Consider the following 18,681-nt stretch of genomic DNA (forward strand, 5'->3'; position numbering starts at 1 on the left):
CTATATATATATATATATATATATATATATATATACATAGATAGATATTGTTATATCCAGGCCTTCGTTTTTCTCGCAAAGTTTTGGGGCCCTTCTGATGGAACACTGTGGCAAGAGTGATTCTTTAGTTCTCGCTTCTTGCTTGCCCTCGGTAGCCGATGCCTCACAGGCGGCACTTTGATCGAACCAGTCGTTTAGGATCATGGATCTCGCTAGGAACAGAAGCCCTTTTTCGCTTTGCGGAGTTGGAGGACTACTCCAACACGCTTCCGTTCAAGTTCGATAATTCTCTGATGGCACACAGTGGATACGGTGGGCTTGTTGCTCTTTTTTCTCCTAGAGCGTGTAATTTTTCAACAAACGAGAACTCTATCTTCCTCTTTCATCTCGCCGGAACTCCTTTGCAGAAACGCCCCCGTATTCAATTAAAGGCGATTGAAAGGGTCATCTACATGACATGGAACAAGGCAGCTGATCACTTAATAGTTGTTTTGAATACAGGATTCGTCCACTTTTACAACTACTGCGGCGCAGCAGCAGCGCCATCTTTGCCGATGGAAATACCGATTGCCTGTACATCGTGTGATAATGGGTTTGTTGCACTTGTTGACACGGCAACTGAAGCGAAGCTTGTACTCGTACACCTTGGGCGACAAAAGGAGTACACGATACGAGAACTCTCTTTGCCACAGAGCATTCGCCAATTCATGACCACCATCGCGCTCGTCGCCCTCGAAAGCGTTGACAAAGAAGAGACAAAAGAGGTGTTTCTTTCTTATACACCATGGTCCTCGAACTCATTTATTTGCCGGTGCCTTTTCGGAGCGTCGAACTCATCCTTCTTAGAACTCGCTGTACCAGTTGAAGGAGGACGCGTTCTAGGGATGTGTCGCTCGCCTACCAGTCGTGCCGTCGCGTTCATGATGCTAGATGGATCGTTATACTCGACAAGTAGTGGATTCTCTGAGGTTTCGCTGCTTAGGCACACCGACGTGACTCTGGAAAGTTTTCTGCAAATGACGTGGTGTGGAGGTCATTGCGTTGCATATCTACAGCGAATACAGTACGGTGGCGCGTTGGATGAGGGTGAGGACTGCCCCTGCTCACTTTTCTTGATGAACGTCGATGAACCTGACAACAATGACTGCATCTCTGATTTACCGTTTGACGCCTGTCTTCTTCCCGAGAAGGACGGCGCTTGGGTGGTTTCGCGGGAGAAGCTGTTTTTCTTGCAGGTGGCACCGCTTGCCGTTCAGCGCGTCTTTTCTGTCGCTTCGAGGGCTGCTGGGGCGATGCTTGTCGCAACTTACGACGAGTTCATGACCGGCGATGCGTCTGCGGTGCGGATGCTACGAAATCTTGAGCGCGCTTCAGGTGCCCTGGTGGAAGCGGTAGCCGAATGCGTTGCTGCAGCGGGTTTTGAGTTTGATGCGGCGCAGCAGAAGCGGCTGTTGCGAATCGCTGCATTTGGTCGCACATTTTGTTCCCTCTGTGATTCAAGCGCATTTGTGGCCATGTCAAAGCGACTGCGTGTGCGCAATCATCTTCGCCTTGAGCCGCTTGGAATGATTGTGACTGACCAACAGCTCACTGATCTCGGTGAGGCACGCCTTCTACAGCGTCTTACTATGTGCAATGAGCACCAGGTAGCCTTTTGTGTGGCAGAAGCTATTGGGTCAGATGTCAAGCTGGTGATGCTGGACTGGGCGATGTGCAGGCTGGCGCGTGTCTCAGTTCACAACAAGGATGAGGAGCGAGAGGTCGCAAAGCAAATAGTTAAGAAGCTGAAGGCGTGTAGTTTCACTTCATTCGCAGAGCTGGCACAGCAGGCCAAGGTCGCCGGCCGCGGCACCGCCGCGGTGGTACTGCTGGATGCGGAAGTGAACCCCTCTCAGCAAGTGACAATGCTGCTTAGCATTGGCGAGCCTGACATGGCCCTGAAGCGTGCCATTCACGCCGCTGACGCGGACCTAGTGTTCACGGTCATGGTTCACATGATCCGCAACCGTGGGTCCACTGCACTTGCCAGCTTGACAGCGCATAAAACCACGTGCGATCTGCTTCTGCAATACGTGGGGGTGTGCGAAGGCAGTCAGCAGCTCATGGCTGAGTGCTTCAACAAGCACCCACGAGTTCAGGCATACTTTCATCTGTGCAGCTACTTTCGTGAGGAAGCACGACTGGGACACGCACTGTCGCAGTCGATGGAAAGCGGAAGCTGGGAAATGTTGCAAGAATGCAAAGGCGTGGACATCCAGGCTGCTATTGTCTCAACTAAGAGGGCTGTGGAACACAGCCCACGCTCGCAACCAACAACCACAGCCTTTTCTCCGATCGTCGGTAGCGGGATTCCGTACCCGCTTTCCATGATCGAGGAGCGCTTTTTGCAGCTGCAGAACAACCTCCTTGAAGAGCAGACCCAGCTCATGAACGAATACAAGGACTACCGCTTCTTGCAGGGCAGCGCCGCCGACACAATCCGCTACGCTTTTGAGCATGGACGCACTTCTGTTGCGCAGCGGTTGAAGACTGCGTTTTGCGTGCCAGAGAAGATGTTTCAACGATGTATGCTCAGTGCGTACTTGTGCACTGGCCAGTGGGAGCTCATAGACGACATGAGCGGCATCTCGTCTAGCAAGAAGACGCTGCTTGACGGCGAGGCCTTTGTCACCGCCTTGCTTTCATACAAGCGCCCACAGCAGGCAAAACAGTACATTTCGCGCATTCCAAAGATTGAGACGCGAATGGAGTACTACGTTCTCTGCAGCGACTGGTTCGGTGCCGCTGCCGACTGCAAGCGGCACAATGACCCCGATTTGCTGACGCAGCTGAAGGACCGCGCCAAAGGTAATCCAGATGTACTGCGCCAGATTGAAGAGGGCTGGTGCACACTGACCCAAACTACAGGTATCAGCTTTCCCAAGTTCTTTTAGCACCATGTCTTTACACAGAAGCGAGCAGCAGAGAAGTGCTTCCCCTTCCTGGTACCATGACTATCGACTCCTCTTTTTGTTTTTGCATTTCTTCTTTTGCAAGTTGACCTCGAGCGCATTTCGTTGCTGCTGTCACGAGAGTTTTAGAGCTCTACCGACAACGTGCTGTGTCTGCTTTACTTTCATTGACCTTACAGGAGTGGCACTTCCGACCTGTGGTGCGCCGCGACGGAAACAGTTTCTTGTGTCATCTTTTCCTCTTCCCAGTAAGGGTTGCGCTACACTTTACATTGCACAAGGTAGGACGCCTCCCCATGCATAGGAAGTGTGTTGCACACGCCGTGTGTGGGTGCCGTTGTGTGTTCTCCCTCACCATCGATCGGGAGCGGAAAGAAAAACAAAAGACGCGAAATGGCGTTGTTCGCTTGCCATGCGTTTTCTCAACCCCAGACGTACGCGAACCGTGTCGCTATCTCTTCCGACCATCGCGTGTTTGAGATGGGTTAAACGAAAGGTTCGCGGGGCTTCCTTTTGGTCTTGGAAGCATGTCCACTCTCCACCACGCACTGCAGCTCCCTCTTCTACCTTTGTCCTCTTTTTTTTTTTGCATGTCTCTTTCCCTTCGTGGTCTTCTGACACCGAAAAAAAAACTGTTACGAGCTGTTCATGCATAAGCGAGGACGGGTGAAACAAACCACACAAACAGGATCGAATTAAAAAAAGCACAGCTGTACGCCTCCTTCGTATCCTTTTCTTCCCCCATTCGTGTTCTTGTAGTTGCAAAAAGCCTCTGCTTTATACACCTCTAGAGAGGGTGATCACCTGTCGGGCGCAGGCTCCGTCAGAGAGTGATCCAGATTGTCTACTATTATCTGCCTTTCTTCTTGTACATTTTGCTCCTTTTATTCAAGGATATCCTTACCAGTCATTGTAGAACACCATGGTCACCAAGGTTGAGGCTTCCAAATGGAGGCTGAGCGACTTGGAGATGCGTGAGACGGTCGGCACCGGGACTTTCGGGCGAGTACGCTTGGTGAGGCACAAGGGAACAGGCCAATACGCGGCCCTCAAGATCCTCAAGAAGCAGGAGGTACTCCGAATGAAACAGGTTGACCACGTGATGGCGGAGGCAAGTCTTCTCCAGGAGATCGATCACCCTTTCATTGTTAACATGCTACGGGGATACATGGACAAGAACCGGCTGTACATTCTTCTCGAATACGTGGTAGGCGGTGAGCTGTTTTCGCATCTCCGCAAGGCCGGGAAGTTTCCTAATGATGTATCGAAGTTCTACTGCGCGGAGGTGATCCTAGCGTTTGACTACTTGCACAGCAAGACAATCGTTTACCGCGATCTGAAACCGGAGAACATCCTCCTCGACCAGGACGGCAATATAAAGATTACAGATTTTGGTTTCGCAAAGCGCGTGGCGGAGCGTACGTTTACGCTTTGCGGCACACCCGAGTACCTAGCCCCCGAGATCATTCAGAGCAAGGGGCACAACAAGGCTGTCGACTGGTGGGCGCTGGGGATCCTGCTCTACGAAATGCTGGTTGGCTACCCACCGTTCTTCGACGACAGCCCGATGAAAATTTACGAAAAGATCCTTGTAGGCAAGGTTCTCTTCCCGCGGTGGGTAGACTCAAAGGCCCGAGACTTCATCAAGGGCCTTCTGTCCCTCGATCCCACGAAGCGCCTCGGCAATCTGCCCAACGGTGCCGAGGACATCAAGAACCACAAGTACTTTGCGGAAGTGGACTGGAACGTAGTGCTGTCCAAGAAGATCCCCGCGCCAATCCCGGTGCGGCAGCACAAGGAAGGTGACACCCACTACTTCGACAAATACCCCGACAGCCCGCTCAACCCTTTTCGGACTTTGACTGCATCACAGCAGGATTGCTTCGCCAATTTCTGCAACGGCCAGTATACGGACGACTAGTTTCCTGTGTCTGTTTCCAAGGCGTTAAGGTGCGGAAGGCAGGGAGCGATGAGCATGTGTAGACCCCTTTCACACGGTCAGTTGCGTTGCATTCCTCCTGTTAGCTACGTTGATGTGCGCGGCTGCGCCCACCGGTATCATTAGCAATTCGTCTAAGTCCTTGGGGGAGTTGCTTTGCCTGCGCGTTCTTTTGTAACTGCCATCTCTCTGTTTTCGTGTTCATACTGTGTATTTTGTTGTTGTTTTGTGCCCTTTCCACCTCGAAGCACTTTTGGCAGGTGAGGATGCTAGTGCGTGCGGGTCGCATGGCAACTTCTCGCCTTCATGATGTATTTATCAGCGCTTCAGAGCTCTTAAATGTGGTGTTGACGAAAGCGCAAGGACAATGTATAATAAAACACACCCGCGGGGAGAGGTTATTGTGGACTACAATCTCGAACGGTTGGGGTTTGGGTTGGTGCTTTAAGTCTCTTTTTTCTTTTTTGCCTTTCTGAGTCGATTCTAACTGATTTCTTTTAGACGGCCGAGGCCGAGGCAATACTGCGTTCTCCATGGTGCATGTGCGCGCAAAACGCAGCCAACAGATAGCTTGATCCAATAGCTTGCGCCCACTGATCTTCACAGTCCCCCTTTTCGCATCTCCGGGGGGGGGGGCTTTTTTCCTCCTTTCATGTGTATCCCCTTTTTTACTTCTAATGAGGAGCTTTCCTCAGCCCTCTTCCACCTTTTGCTTCCCGCCGCTGGTGCTGGTTGAAATGTACGTATGTGGGTGTGTTCGTGATGGAAGAAGAAAAGGAGCACAGAATACCAAAAATAGAAGAGGTGGATGTGAAAATCCATGGAGCGACCCGGGAGGCCTTCACCACAGTTTTTTGTCCCCGACAGTTTAGCCGCAGCCCCATGGATGGGTATCATCATCTTGTAGAGCGGTGATATAAGTGGAATGATGGAGGGGGCTGATGGGGCTGATTCTCTGTCAACGTCTCTTTTGCCCCCCCCTGCTTCTCCTGATATCACCTCTCCTTGATTCAACTTGGAATTTACACACATCAGCACACGCATGTGATTTTAGGTGCTGCCCTTCTCCTCCAGTGTTCTCTCTCCTTCTATCCATACGATTATAGCAAGTGAAGTGTCCATGTTGTCATCAGAAAACAAGCGGGAAAAAGTGAATCCACATCAACGCACGGTCTCGAGAGTGTTTGTGAGTGCGTGTGTGTCGTACGTAGGACAAGTATGATACCCGCTGTCTTGTATAGTTTTCGGTACCTATGTACATTAGTCGTGTTTTGCCTTTGTTCTTTTACTTCTACCCTCTTGTGTCTCTCTTTTTATTTGTTTCGCTCTCTCTTTCCTTTTTCTACGGATGTTCACAAGGCTATCTGTGCTTTGCCGTTGTTTGTTTGAGCTTCGTCCCTCTTCTTCGACTCCTTTTAAAAAGTTGCTCAAATTGCTCTCTCCTTTGATTTGTGGCTCTCTCCCTTTCCACTTTCCCCGCTTTGCTCCCCTACCCTGTTTCTCCCTCCTTCCCCTTTTCATATGATTAATGGTGACGTCCTTTGTTTCTCCCCTCTTTCTGTCCATTTTTTTTTTCGCCGAGCTCATTATGTCTTTCAACCGTTTCTTTCTCTCCCCGTCTCCTTATTGGCTCACCCACCGTTTATACATCAGCGAGGAGTACACGGTGTCGAGATGATGCTGATGAGCTTCATTCCTGTTTTTATTTTTTTACTCTTCATAGGATTTGAAAGAAAAGAAAGGAGAGCGTGAAAAGGGCGAAGGCTCAAAGTACAAAACCAAACTCGACGAAAACATAAGAGCACTGCAGAAAGTACAAGAAAGGTCAGCCGGAAAGGGGAAGGGGGGGGGGATGCAATGCTAACGCTGCCCCCAAAAGAAAAAATGAATGGTCCGTACCTGATAAGGAAAGACGAGAGAATCAACGAACAAAAGGTGGCCACATATACTCAGCCAAAGGGAAGGAGGTGAGTTGACAGGAGACGGAGAAAGAACTGCTCGTGTACAGAAGAAGCAGGCCACCTATTGGTAGAGACATTCTCCCATCTCCCCCTTCATCCTTTAGTACATGTGATGATAACATGTGGAGTGCTTGCGAGGCGCCCAAATACAAAATAGAAGAAAAAAAGGGAAGCAGTGAGGGGAGCAGGCGCTCACCTTATTAGTGAGAGGCGTGCCGAGCATCATACGCAAAATGGATTTGCTGTGGGGCGTACGCGTTTCCACAAACTCCACCTCTGTGCTTGTCTCATTCTTAGCGTAAACAGGTGGCACTTTCGAAAGCAGCGTGCTGTGCTCTTTTTTTTTTACCTCCCGCCTTTGTCCGTTTTTTTTTTTGCATTTTCGCTTTTGTTTTTCGCAGGGGTAACAGAACGCGTTCCCGCATCTCCTCATACACACAGCTAAACCCAAGTTAATGGTTCGAGTGCTGCGTTTTGCTTGACATTCTGTGTGTGGCCATTGAAAGCTACCCCTCTCAATCCGAAAAAAAAAGCAATTCTTGAACGCCAATAAGCTTCATGAGATGTTCGTGTATGCCACTCCACCGGCAAGTATCGGAGGATCCGGCTCATTTTTTATTCTCTGGAGCAGTCAACGAGACATGTTGCTGTAGATTCGGATTACCACGGTGCTTGCTGTGAACCTCGACCGTGTATTTTCACCAGGTATTATGAGCGCAAGCAGCCGGTTCTCAAGACAAGCCGCTCGCGTGGCTCTGCAGCTTTCCGTGCGGAAACTTCCCTTTCTTTGACTCTGTCGCCATTCTTTTCTATTTCCTAACTCTGTATCGCATTCCCTGCAACACAGCTGAAGTGTAACGCACTTCTTGCTTATTATTTCCCTCTTTTTTTTTTTGTTTTCTTGCGTCTCTTCCTCCCTTTCGCAGCTTCTCACCGACACAGCTCGTCCACCGCTTGGAAAGACAAACAGGGCGCGAAACAGTACACAAACACTTCACTCACCCACCAGGAGGCTGACAAAGAAAATAAATTCTCTGAACCCTTGATTCTTTTTTCCCTCTGTTGCGCTTCGTTTTATCCGAGACAGCAATGTCTGACTTTCTTGAGCAGTTGCAGCAGCAGGCAAGCATGTATGCCATCTGCAGCAACACTGTCTCCGTGATGGTAGGGATGAGCGACACGGCAGAGGAGCTGTCGCTCCGTTCCTACGATAGTTTTACAGGTACCTCCTACATCTGCAATCTGAACGAGAAGGCCCTTCAGACAGCGAAGGCCTCTCTGTGTGACAATGCCGATTGGAGCAGCTTCTTTCGCGAGGTTCAGCTGGCATTCAACTCGGGTAAAGTAATCGTGCAGCCTGGGAATGCGCGCCGAGCCGCCGGTACAACCACTGAGTCAGTTTCCGCCGACTTCAAAGACCTAGCATGCTCGATGGAAGTGCAGTGCCTGTCGAGCTCAGAGGAGAAGCGTGCAAGCTTTGTGCTTGAGCGTACCATTGTGGACCAACAGAAGTACATTCTCGAGCACATGCTGGAAGCGCATCACATGTGTCGCCATCCGAAGGAGTACGAGCAGAGGCTGTCCCACATTGTCGAGGTCAAGGAGGTAGCGCGCGCGAAGCGCAAGGAACTTGATTGTGAACTGATCGCGCTGAACGATAATCTGACACGCAACAAGCACAAGCAGAAGATGTGCAACGAGCGTAAAGCGGAGCTTCTGCAAAAGATCGGTGGCTGCAATACGGAGAACACGGGGAATCCGTGGCGGGCAGTTCAGGCAAAGCAGCAGAAAGAAGCCGGCGAGAACAACGAGTCTCGGCTTCCAAACCCGCTCGGCAATCGCACCTGCAAGGACTTTGACCTTGTACTGTTTCGCATGATCAAGAGTCGATGGTTGTCACCGGAGGAGTGCGACGCATCCTCGCCCGCGAATCGCGTCGTGAAGCCGTTCTCCAAAGAGGACTTCGCCATACAAGTGAGTCAACTCTCGGGTAGCCGAGCTGTGGTGTGGAAGGCGCTGGACTCCATCGACAGGTGGAGCTACCGCGTGTTTGATGTCCAGGTAGCCATGAGCGGTGACGACTACCTCTCGCTCCCGGCGCAGGCACACGGCGGGTCTCTCCTTGTAACCATGTACGCACTGCTGTGCATGCACGACTTCCTGCAGAAGTTCAATATTGACGAGCAAATCGCGCTCGACTGGATTAGCGCAGTGGAGGCGGGCTATCAAGGCAACCCGTATCACAACTCGATGCACGCGGCGGATGTGCTGCAGATTACGCACTTCGTCATTACACAGGGGGGATTGGCGAAGCGGTGCAATCTCAGCGACATCCAGGTCTTCTCTGCCATGCTGGCTGCTTCGATCCACGACTTCGACCACCCTGGGACCAACAATAACTTCCATGTCAAGACTGGCAGCTACCTTGCAACGCTGTACAACGATCGTAGTGTCCTCGAGAATCTGCATGTGAGCAGCGTTTTCGAGCTCATGAAGAACCCAGCCTTTAATATTCTAGCCAGCTTTAGTGATGAGGAGCGTCATGAGATTCGAGAGACGATGATAGAGATGGTACTGGCGACAGACATGGGTTCTCACGGAAAATACGTGGCGAGTCTGAAGAGCAAGATGCAGGAGGGCTCCAGTTTCACCAGGACCGACGAACAGATTCTCTGCCTCTCGATTGCTCTGAAGATGGCCGACATTTCAAACTGCGGGCGCCCGCTCGACATCTACCTGCGCTGGGGAGAGAAGGTGTCGGACGAGTTCTACCAACAAGGTGACCGCGAGCGCAATCTGGGCCTCGATTGCAGTCCCTTCATGGATCGCCTGCATCCAAGCCTTGCGAAGAGCCAGATTGCCTTCATGAATTACATCATCACACCCTTCTTCGAGCAGGTGGCCGATCTCTTGCCTGATATGCGCTTCGCGGTGGGGTTGGTCGAGGAAAACAAAGCGTATTGGGCTAGCCACGATGACTCGTAGGGAGAGCCCACCCACTGTCTTCTGTGGCCCGCTTGTTTCTTCACCATCCTTCTTCTCGCTGTGACTCTCTTCTGCAGAGACAAAGACACAGGCACAGACACACAATCAATTTCCTCGCTACCTAGTGTCACTCCTGTTATCTTCACCGGAGGCGGGATAAAGATATATATATATATATACATTTATGTATATTTATATGATCCCTATTGTTGTGACTCCCAACTTCACTCCTGCCCTCGCTGCATCTCCTTGTTATGTTTTCTTTTTTTTTTCTTCGTCATTCTTTCTTCCTCACCGAAGGCTGAAAAGGGCGAAGGACAAGGGGGCAGGGGGAGGGGGTCGAAGGAAAAGGAGCAGCACTCACTGGAACCTTCACTCATTTTTTTCCCCTTTTCTTCTCTCACACCCGCTCGGTCGTCTCCTTCTTGCCTTAACAAAAAAGGCGCATGGTTTAGTTGTTGTCATGAAGCGTAGACACACATGTGATCCCTCTGGGCGCGTTTGAGACGCGCGCGAGCTCCACGCTTCTCTTCCCACTTCCTTCTCACTTTCTCACTCGCCCGCCCTCCACTCTTCACCTCCTATTGCGCATCGGACGTGCGTGTCTGTCTGTGTAGCGAGGCTCTCGCACACGTTTCTTCACCTCTTTTTTTGTTTACACACCTCGTGCATTCTAACCCCCATTTTTTTTTTTAGCTGACATTTACGCTCATTTCTGTTTCTTCCGTCGTTTCTTTTGTCCCTCCTCAGTTGTTACCGGCACTGTTACTTGAATTGGCATTTTGTCTGCATGCTGGCTTTACGTTGGCGGCTTAACCCCTCTTCTTCCCTCGCTAGCCTTGTCTCAGGGCACCCTGACCACACTCCCCTTCTGCTAGTGATCCTCTTTTCCCCTTTCAATAAAACAAGAGAGCGGGTCGCTGTCCACCTCCTGCGCTTCTCTATTTTTTTTTTTCTTTGCCTCGTGGATGCTTCGTTTAGTTTGGCTGACGGGATGCAGCAGGCAGAGTTTACACGTTTTAACCCTTTCCTCTATCCCGTTGACAAATGCGGCTCTACGAGGCTCATTTATGGCAGAGACAGTCCACCTTCCTGTGAAAAACATGACAAGATATTGCTAGTGTAAAATTATGAGCTACTGAAGATGGAGATGAGCGTTGGTGACATTTCTGTTAGTGCTTTCTATCGCTGAGCCCCTGTTTTGCGGCTTTAGCGGCTTGTCAACGCCTGGCTAGGACTTCTCCACAATGATGTTGTCACTACTGTTTGAACTCGGCAGCCGGGTTATGGCCACCATCTCCTGCTTCTTGGGCACAATTCATCACTCTTTGCAATCCTTTCTTCTCGAATCCAACAGTTCCTCTCCCTTTCGCTTCTTTGTCCATTCCCGCGCTCGTTGATGCTTCTTGGTTTCAATCTACTCCCTCCCTTTCCTTGTACGTAGAAGGAGCAAAACGACAGAGTCTCGAGAGTCTATATCCACACAGTTCGCCAGAGTCTGTTCCTCGTCTCGTTACTTTATTTCACGCGGCACACACAGCGACACTCACTCACCTCCTCACACGTTGCATAGTGCTAAGGTGTACCATCTACTCATTTTTCTTTTTGTCGTGGCACACAGTTTTCCCTCTCGATTGCTATTTGGTTACCATTGTGGGCATCCTGTTGCTGTCTTTTTTTTTTAAATTGTTCCCATCTTTGTGGAGCTTTAAATCTGTGCTCACCTCTCGCAACAGAGTTCTTTCAGCGTAATCGTCTTTGTTTGCAGTAGTCGATGCTCACAACATTCTGAAATAGTACGCCCTCTAGTGCTGAACTGCAATCTGCATACTTCACTGTCTCTCACCGTGTCGTTTTTTTTTTCCTTCAAGCCTTCGACAGAGTACCTATGCAAGCTGACTCATAGTTCCCTACTCGAGCGCACATAATCGAGCATTGAATATGCACCTTTCCGAGCTTTGCCGGGACTCCAACATTGACGTGATCATCGATCACCTTCGCCAGATAGTACCACTAGAGGCCGCGCAGGCTTCATCTTCCTTTGAGAGAGAAGCAGGTGACGACACGACTGCCAAAACTGGCCACTCGGAGCTTCATGGACTCTGGAGCTATCAGGACAATGATGGGCGCACCGCCTTCCATTGGGCCGTCGCGCTCAAGAACTTTGACCTGGCTCACAAGTTGATGCAGGCACCATACAATTCACCTGTACTGACCGGAGATGAGGAGCTGAACACACCCTTTGCCACTGCCTGTAGCGTTGGCGCACCGCTAGACTTGCTGAGAGAGATCCTGGACCGAAGTGTGACTGAGTTTGCCGCGTACATGAAGCACAAGGAGGCTCAGCAACACCCTATTACCGAGGTGCAGAACAGCAGCAGTGCTGCTCCGGCCGTGCATGCCCAGGAGGGCAATCACGGAGAGCGGAAGTTCTTCTCAGACATGCCGGGGATACCTCAGCCTGCCGACGCTACTCTGGCTTCTATCAGTGCTGTACTTATTGACACCGAAGATGCGACGGGACAAACACCTCTGCTGCTGGCTGTGGGACGTGGGCACTTGGGCATTGTGCGCTTCTTGCTGGAGAGCGGTGCAGATTTGATGCATCAAAATCGTAGAGGTCAGTCAGCGCTGCACCGCGCTGTGAACCGCGGAAACGTGGAGCTCGTTGAGTTTCTTGTTTCGACAAGTGAAAAAAAAAATACGACGAACAAGGCAGCGCATCGGACGTGGATGGACCTGCGGGACAATCACGGCGATTCCGCGCTCTTCTACGCCTCCATGGATAACAACGAGGAGATTGGCCGGTACCTGCTGCGCCACGGCGCCGATCGTGAGTTGCGCAATGCAGATGGCAAGGCATTCTGGGAGGTGTAGGCACCGCAAAAGAAAACAGCACGAAACACTGAGAGAAAAAGAAACGTTGAGCTTCGCTTTCATCTGGCATCTGGTGAGAAGGCCATTGCTGTTCTCGAGGGTAACAGGCGTACGCGGCTGTGTGTGACTGCTTTGTGACGGTAATCAACAATCCAGGATCACTTCTAGTCCGCGTACTTCTTACTGCTTACCTCACCCCCTTCTCCCCCATACGTCGCTGCTGCTCCATTAAAGTGCGTGAATTACATTGAAGACGCAGCGATCGCTTTGGCTTGCATCACTCTCTTTTTGTTATTGGCCTCCCCCAAACATAAGGTAAAATGCTGAGGTAGACGTTGTGACCCACCCGTCCCCATACGAGTCGTGGGAAGAAAGGGGTGGGTGCAGTAGGGTCGCGCATGTACACACAATGTGTCGCTTTGGAGCTCTTTCGAAAGCCAAAAAAGGAGTGGTCCTCCGAAAATATGATCTTTACCACTGTTCCTTCTTCAGGCCCACCGCAGAAACCCTCGCGTTACTTGCTACTATGCTGCGCATAGTTCGATGTCTCCTGTCGAATGCCACAGCTTGTTGCACCATTTGGGTGATGCTCGTGCTCGACCACGCCTTGGGCTTCTTCATTCGCTTAGCGTTTGCTCTGTTCTTGTGCGCTCCTCCTTTTCATCCTTTCCCCATTTCGTGTCAATCAATTCTCTCCCCCCTTTTCACTTCAGCCTCTTTTGCGCTACCTACCGAGCGGCTTACTTTAGAAAGCAGCCGTCATGAAGCGTCGGGAGCAGCGCCGACAACGAGAGCGCAAACAGCTGCCAGCTGCCTTGATAAAGCTGATCCAACTCATTCCATCCGACAAGGATGCGCGCAGCTACCTTGCAAGGGAGTTCGTCGGCACCACAAAGGACGAAGCAGGGTCGAATGCACCGTGCGCCGCGGAGGGCAGTGGGCGTGATGCTGACACGAGTGACGCGTGGATTTTCGGCAGTGGACTCGAGAAGCTACTGTTGGTTCTAGGGGAGGAGGCGTGTCCTGATGGGGCTTTCGATCTTGTTCGTATCACTCGCCGCGTGCCGCGCAGCCAATCCACGATCGACAGCATCAACGTGGCAGAGTTGTGCTTTGCCCTTTCCCAGGCGTCGGGTCCAGTGAATGTCCACGAGCGACGTCGCACTGCTGCTGCTTTCGGTCCGCTGGACGAGACGGCACCCCTTCTGCAGTACTACCGAGGCAGTCGATTTGGCGCCATTGTGCGTGGCGAGGATCCGTCCTCTCCTGCAGCTCGACAAGCAGCAGCAGCAGCAGCACCATCGGAGGAAAAGGGCAGCAGAATGAACGTTGACTCGGAATGGGCGGCGTTTGTGCAGTGCATGGCCACACCACTTCCTATGACGCTTCGCCTGCACCACAGCGAGCGTGCTTTGGCAACCATTGCAACCCGCGTGCTCACCACACCCGACATTGCCGCTGTGGTGCGTCCTGTGGCCGCCTTTCCGTCTAACTCTGGCCTGTACTCCTGCAGCAATAACGACTACCACAGCCACACGCGCGCGGAGTACGTCTGCCGCACCCTTCACAGTGCCAGCGCTGTGTCATTTCAGGAGGTGGTGTCGGCGATACCGGTGTCTGTTCTGGATGTGCAGCCACATCACACTGTTGTGGATCTCTGCGCGGCACCCGGCAGCAAAACACTGCAGGCGTTGGACGCCATGCTGAGCGGTGGGTGGTCTGGAGACGTCTGTCGAGGGGTGCTCATCGCAAACGAAAAGGACCGAGTAAAGGCGACACAGACGTTGCCGGCGCGGTTGAAGCGCTACCACGCTCCGAACGTGATGACCACCCGATGTGATGGTACGCAGTGGCCGCGTTTGTACCTTGATGATCCTACGAACCCGAGCAGCGAGCCGCAAGAGCGGCAGTTTGACCACATTATCTGCGACGTTCCGTGCAGCGGCGATGGCACCATCCGCAAGGAGCGTTCCATCGCAACGACATGGTCGGCAAGTTACGTGAAGTCCCTCGTCCCCACCCAACGTGCACTGCTGTGCCGCGGCCTTGACCTCTTGGCCACAGGCGGTATTCTCGTCTACAGCACGTGCAGCATGAATCCCAAGGAAGATGAGGAGGTGATTTGCGCCGGGTTGGAGATTTTCAGCGACAGTGTCGAGCTTATCGACGTCAACGTGACACTGCAGCAGAAAGGGTTTCACCTGCGCTCGATAGGAGGCATTCGCTCCCCCAATCTGGAGGGACTACAGCGGCCGGTGCTGCCGCCGACGTACGACGGCAACAGGGTTCTGCGTGTTCTGCCGCATCGTGACGACACTGGCGGCTTCTTTGTGGCGGCTTTCCGCAAGGTAAAGCAGCCGAACTGGACTGCGCTCACGGTGGTCCGCCACAAGCTAAACCATTGGACGAAAGGCAAGCTGTGGACGCCAGTTGGCGTGGAGGATGAGGCGTGGGTTAACATTGCAACCTTCTACGGGTTTGATCGCCACAACGAAGCAACCTTTGCGTACTATGACGCCGCTACCTCTTTCTCTGGGAAGGGGCTCATGCCTCTGTATCACCTCAATCCAAACGGTGGGCCTCTTCGCCGCATCGTGCTCTTGACTCCTGCGCTAGCGGATATGGTGCTGCGCACGCGTCCGTACAAGGGCCCTGGTGTGGAAGTGGTGTCGGTCGGTGTGCGCGCCTTCGAGGCATACGACGGGAAGTTTTTGGCCACTGCGACCTGCCGGTGGCGCGCCGTGGTCGAGTCCGCCTCTTTTCTGGCACCGCACTTTACTGCCCGGAAGCTGCACTTTCGCGTCTCAAAGCACAAGCAGCTAATTGAGGATCTGCTTCGAAACGGCTACGTTTACACGCGGGATCACTGGAGGGCAGTGCTGGGCGGAGACCTTGATGTCGTAGCCGCTAATGCGAATCCGAAAGCCCTGGTTAAGTCTGGCAGTCGACTCGAGGCATTGCTGACGCAAGGTAGTACTGTGTCTATTATGTCTGTCGAGGAGGTGGCAGAGCTGCTGCCAAGCCAGATAGAGGTGGGGGGCGTCTTGGTGGGCGTCATCTCTGAAGATCCGGCCGATGCAATCGTTGGTCCGTGGTACATGAGCGCGACACTGAGCGGGCACAAGTTGGAGCTCGCCATCGACGGCTCTCTGCGTGCGTTCGGGTTGATGACGTTCTTTGGCATTCACAACGTTGAGCGTGCCTCGCTGGACGGGAACAACGCCGGCAGTGCGCTCGAGGACGAATCACCTGGGGAGGAGGCAAAGGAGGCATAGCGCAGGAGTCGTCACACTGCGTGGTACAGTGAGACTGCTGTGTTTTTACTGGAGTGGTTTACTGAGACTACAATGAAGTTGGATCTCAAAGAAGCCATGCAGCCTCTCTGCATTGTTGGTCTTTTCTCGTGTACTACTCTAAGCGAGTAATATCATCCTCACCGACTAAACCGACAAACCATAAGCATCACAAGAGCATCAAAAATGATGACGGGCCTTTCATTACGTGTATGAAGGAAAAGGGGAGAGGGAGTGTCTGACTTTTCAACCACTGCGACAAGTCTGTGCGTACGCGTTGGATTTGTCAATCTGGCTCTCTCAAGGCGGGGTAGGGGGACGAGTCGAGAGCTATACGCGCATTGGAATGCACGACCACTCTCGCTCCGTGCAATGACTTCTCCTTGAGCGTGCGGTTTGTATTGAGGCGAGGGTCATTGCACACACATACGTGTTTTTATAACATTTTACGCGAGGAGTCTTCAATATGCTGGAGCTCGTTACCCTCCACAACCAACGCTTTCTCCCCGCCTCTCTCTCTCTCTCTGTCTGTCTCCCTCAATGTCTTCCATCCATCTCTGACTTGCTGTTGGGTCTTCGTCCACTTTTTTTTTCCTCGCCGTGAAAGGAAGTCGAGGCGTAGCACAGCGCAGCATCCGCCCAAGCTAAACAGTTTACCATCATTGTGGCTTTGTTTCATTTCCCTCACTATTGTACGTCGTTATTGGTGTTCCTTTTTGTCTCCGTTGTCGTCTCCCACCTCCTCTCCTGTTCATGTTGTGCCGTATGGATAAGCGCGAGAAGACTCTGTGTCGTGCCTTCAATCTTGTCTTGGTCTCACTCCCATTGCCCGTGGAGGTTCCTCTTTATCATTTCCCTTTTCTCGCTTTGCTCATCTCTGGACGTTGTATTGCTTCTCCTTACTGCCATTACCCTACCTTGTGCATAATCCCCCCCTCCCCACTGTTTCCTCGTGGGACAGCGTGGCCAAGGGGTGAAGTCGGTCTTGTGTGCGGACACTCTCTTTTCCCGATAGCTCCGCGCTTTTACACCACCTCCCTCCGTAGCTCTTTCTCCATTTTCTTTCTTAACCATTTTTGTAATCGAAGCCATGCAGGTGGGCGTGTATGACAGAGATGATCAGATGTGTCAGTATGAGGACTGCACAGAGATTGATCTGTTGCCTGCCCGGTGCTCCGACTGCCACAAGCGATTCTGCTCCCACCACCTTTCCCACGGGGCACATCACTGCCCAGCTGTGACGGATGTGCGGGTCGGGACGTGCCCCGTATGCCATCGTGTGGTACTGTTGGAGTACCCGCGCCAAAATGTGGACGAGGCGGTGTCCCGGCACCTTGATCGCGGGTGCCGCGATGTGCTGCAAAGCAGCGCATCGTACAGCAGCGCGACGGCGAAGAGGAAGCTCGGTCAGGCGGGCGGTCGCCGCTTGGGCGGCTCGGCGCCGGTGTGCAGCATCCAAGACTGTCACGAGGCCTCCGAGACGCGCGTGAAATGTGATCAATGCGGTCAAACATTCTGCCTTCAGCACCGCGGGCCCCTGCAGCACCACTGCCGCGCTGCTGCCGCCGCGCGCAGCACCGTCGCATCCTCCCCTTCGGAGCAGGATGCAGGCGTGGTAATGTCTCCACTGGGAGGCAAGGTGGTATCCGTGGCACGCCTTCTCACCCACCCTACCAACACTCCCGAAAAGGCGGTGGGCAAGGCGACAGAGCTCCCCTCAGACATGGTGACAGGCCTCGTGTGCTTCCTCATACCCGCCTCTGTTTTCAAGAAGAGCGGCCCCGCTGACTGTGACAAGTTCGAGCCAGTGCCCTCCTTTTTCATGTTTATGCCGAAGAAAATAGCATTGGGTCGTCTTCTGGACACGGCTGTAGATCGTGCCGCCATGAACTCACCCGCCGTGCGCACCGGGAAGCCGTGGAACTTGTTCGCCGTCACGCTGCCCATCCATGCCGAGACCAGGGCGGCTTACCATCCCCCTCTTCCACTCTCAACAGTGGTGGGAAAAAGTCCCATCGGCGAGGTGGAGCGCGCTGTTCTGTTTCTCTCGCCGCTCCAAGCCTTGCCGGAGTGCGCGATTGAGGCAGTGCAGAACTTGGAGAGGAAGAAGGTGCTGCAGTCGACATCGTTGTCATCCAGTCAGGGATGCCAAGTGATGTGATGAGGCAGAGAGAGAGAAGGGGGGGGTGAGAGCGAAATATGAGGGGAGCATCGACTGTGGATGCGGAGCTATGCTGAGACTACATCTCTCTCGTTCTCATCTTTGGCATTATGCGTTGTGCACCCTCGCATCTCTCTCCTGCTTTGCTAGTTTGTCTCTCCCTTGGCTACACCCCTTTGTTCTCTTCATAGCTCGTCTGATCTTGCGCTTTTTTTTTCCATTTCACTTTGCTTTGTTGCTGCTGCGCACGTGTTTTTCTACTGCCGTCACCACTGCCCCCTCCCCCCCCCCCGGGGGTATTCCCCTCTTTTGTCCTCCCTTTGGAATGTCCATCGCAGGCCTCGGTGACGGTCAAACCGGCATGTCTCCCCCTTTTTCTGTTTTTTTTTTCGCTTCCGCTTCCCCCCTCCTCATCTTAGGCGATGGAGACGATGCAACTTCATGGAGAGCGACATCGGGCGCGTCGGTGACACCTTTTCTTTCTCTTTCATTCGTTTCTGTATTCTAATCCCTA

General features: G+C 52.5%; 6 protein-coding genes across 6 annotated transcripts; all 6 read left to right on the forward strand.

Moving 5' to 3' along the window:
* Nucleotides 1–1,016: 1,016 nt before the first annotated feature.
* Nucleotides 1,017–2,933, forward strand: LPMP_181070 (vacuolar protein sorting complex subunit, putative; the record flags this gene model as incomplete). The annotated part of the gene is made up of 1 exon (XM_010699639.1): nucleotides 1,017–2,933. The coding sequence occupies one exon, from the start codon at nucleotides 1,017–1,019 to the stop codon at nucleotides 2,931–2,933; it is 1,917 nt and encodes a 638-aa protein (XP_010697941.1).
* A 940-nt stretch (nucleotides 2,934–3,873) lies between these two features.
* On the forward strand, nucleotides 3,874–4,872 carry PKAC3 (protein kinase A catalytic subunit; the record flags this gene model as incomplete). The annotated part of the gene is made up of 1 exon (XM_010699640.1): nucleotides 3,874–4,872. The coding sequence occupies one exon, from the start codon at nucleotides 3,874–3,876 to the stop codon at nucleotides 4,870–4,872; it is 999 nt and encodes a 332-aa protein (XP_010697942.1).
* A 3,068-nt stretch (nucleotides 4,873–7,940) lies between these two features.
* On the forward strand, nucleotides 7,941–9,836 carry PDEA (cAMP phosphodiesterase A, putative; the record flags this gene model as incomplete). The annotated part of the gene is made up of 1 exon (XM_010699641.1): nucleotides 7,941–9,836. One exon carries the CDS (start codon nucleotides 7,941–7,943, stop codon nucleotides 9,834–9,836), a length of 1,896 nt encoding a protein of 631 aa, XP_010697943.1.
* A 2,184-nt stretch (nucleotides 9,837–12,020) lies between these two features.
* Nucleotides 12,021–12,713, forward strand: LPMP_181100 (hypothetical protein; the record flags this gene model as incomplete). The annotated part of the gene is made up of 1 exon (XM_010699642.1): nucleotides 12,021–12,713. The coding sequence occupies one exon, from the start codon at nucleotides 12,021–12,023 to the stop codon at nucleotides 12,711–12,713; it is 693 nt and encodes a 230-aa protein (XP_010697944.1).
* Nucleotides 12,714–13,474: 761 nt separating this feature from the next.
* On the forward strand, nucleotides 13,475–15,988 carry LPMP_181110 (methyltransferase, putative; the record flags this gene model as incomplete). The annotated part of the gene is made up of 1 exon (XM_010699643.1): nucleotides 13,475–15,988. One exon carries the CDS (start codon nucleotides 13,475–13,477, stop codon nucleotides 15,986–15,988), a length of 2,514 nt encoding a protein of 837 aa, XP_010697945.1.
* A 1,108-nt stretch (nucleotides 15,989–17,096) lies between these two features.
* On the forward strand, nucleotides 17,097–18,167 carry LPMP_181120 (hypothetical protein; the record flags this gene model as incomplete). The annotated part of the gene is made up of 1 exon (XM_010699644.1): nucleotides 17,097–18,167. The coding sequence occupies one exon, from the start codon at nucleotides 17,097–17,099 to the stop codon at nucleotides 18,165–18,167; it is 1,071 nt and encodes a 356-aa protein (XP_010697946.1).
* Nucleotides 18,168–18,681: the final 514 nt, after the last annotated feature.

Source organism: Leishmania panamensis (genome assembly GCF_000755165.1).
Source record: "Leishmania panamensis strain MHOM/PA/94/PSC-1 chromosome 18 sequence".
Taxonomy (NCBI): Eukaryota; Euglenozoa; class Kinetoplastea; order Trypanosomatida; family Trypanosomatidae; genus Leishmania; species Leishmania panamensis.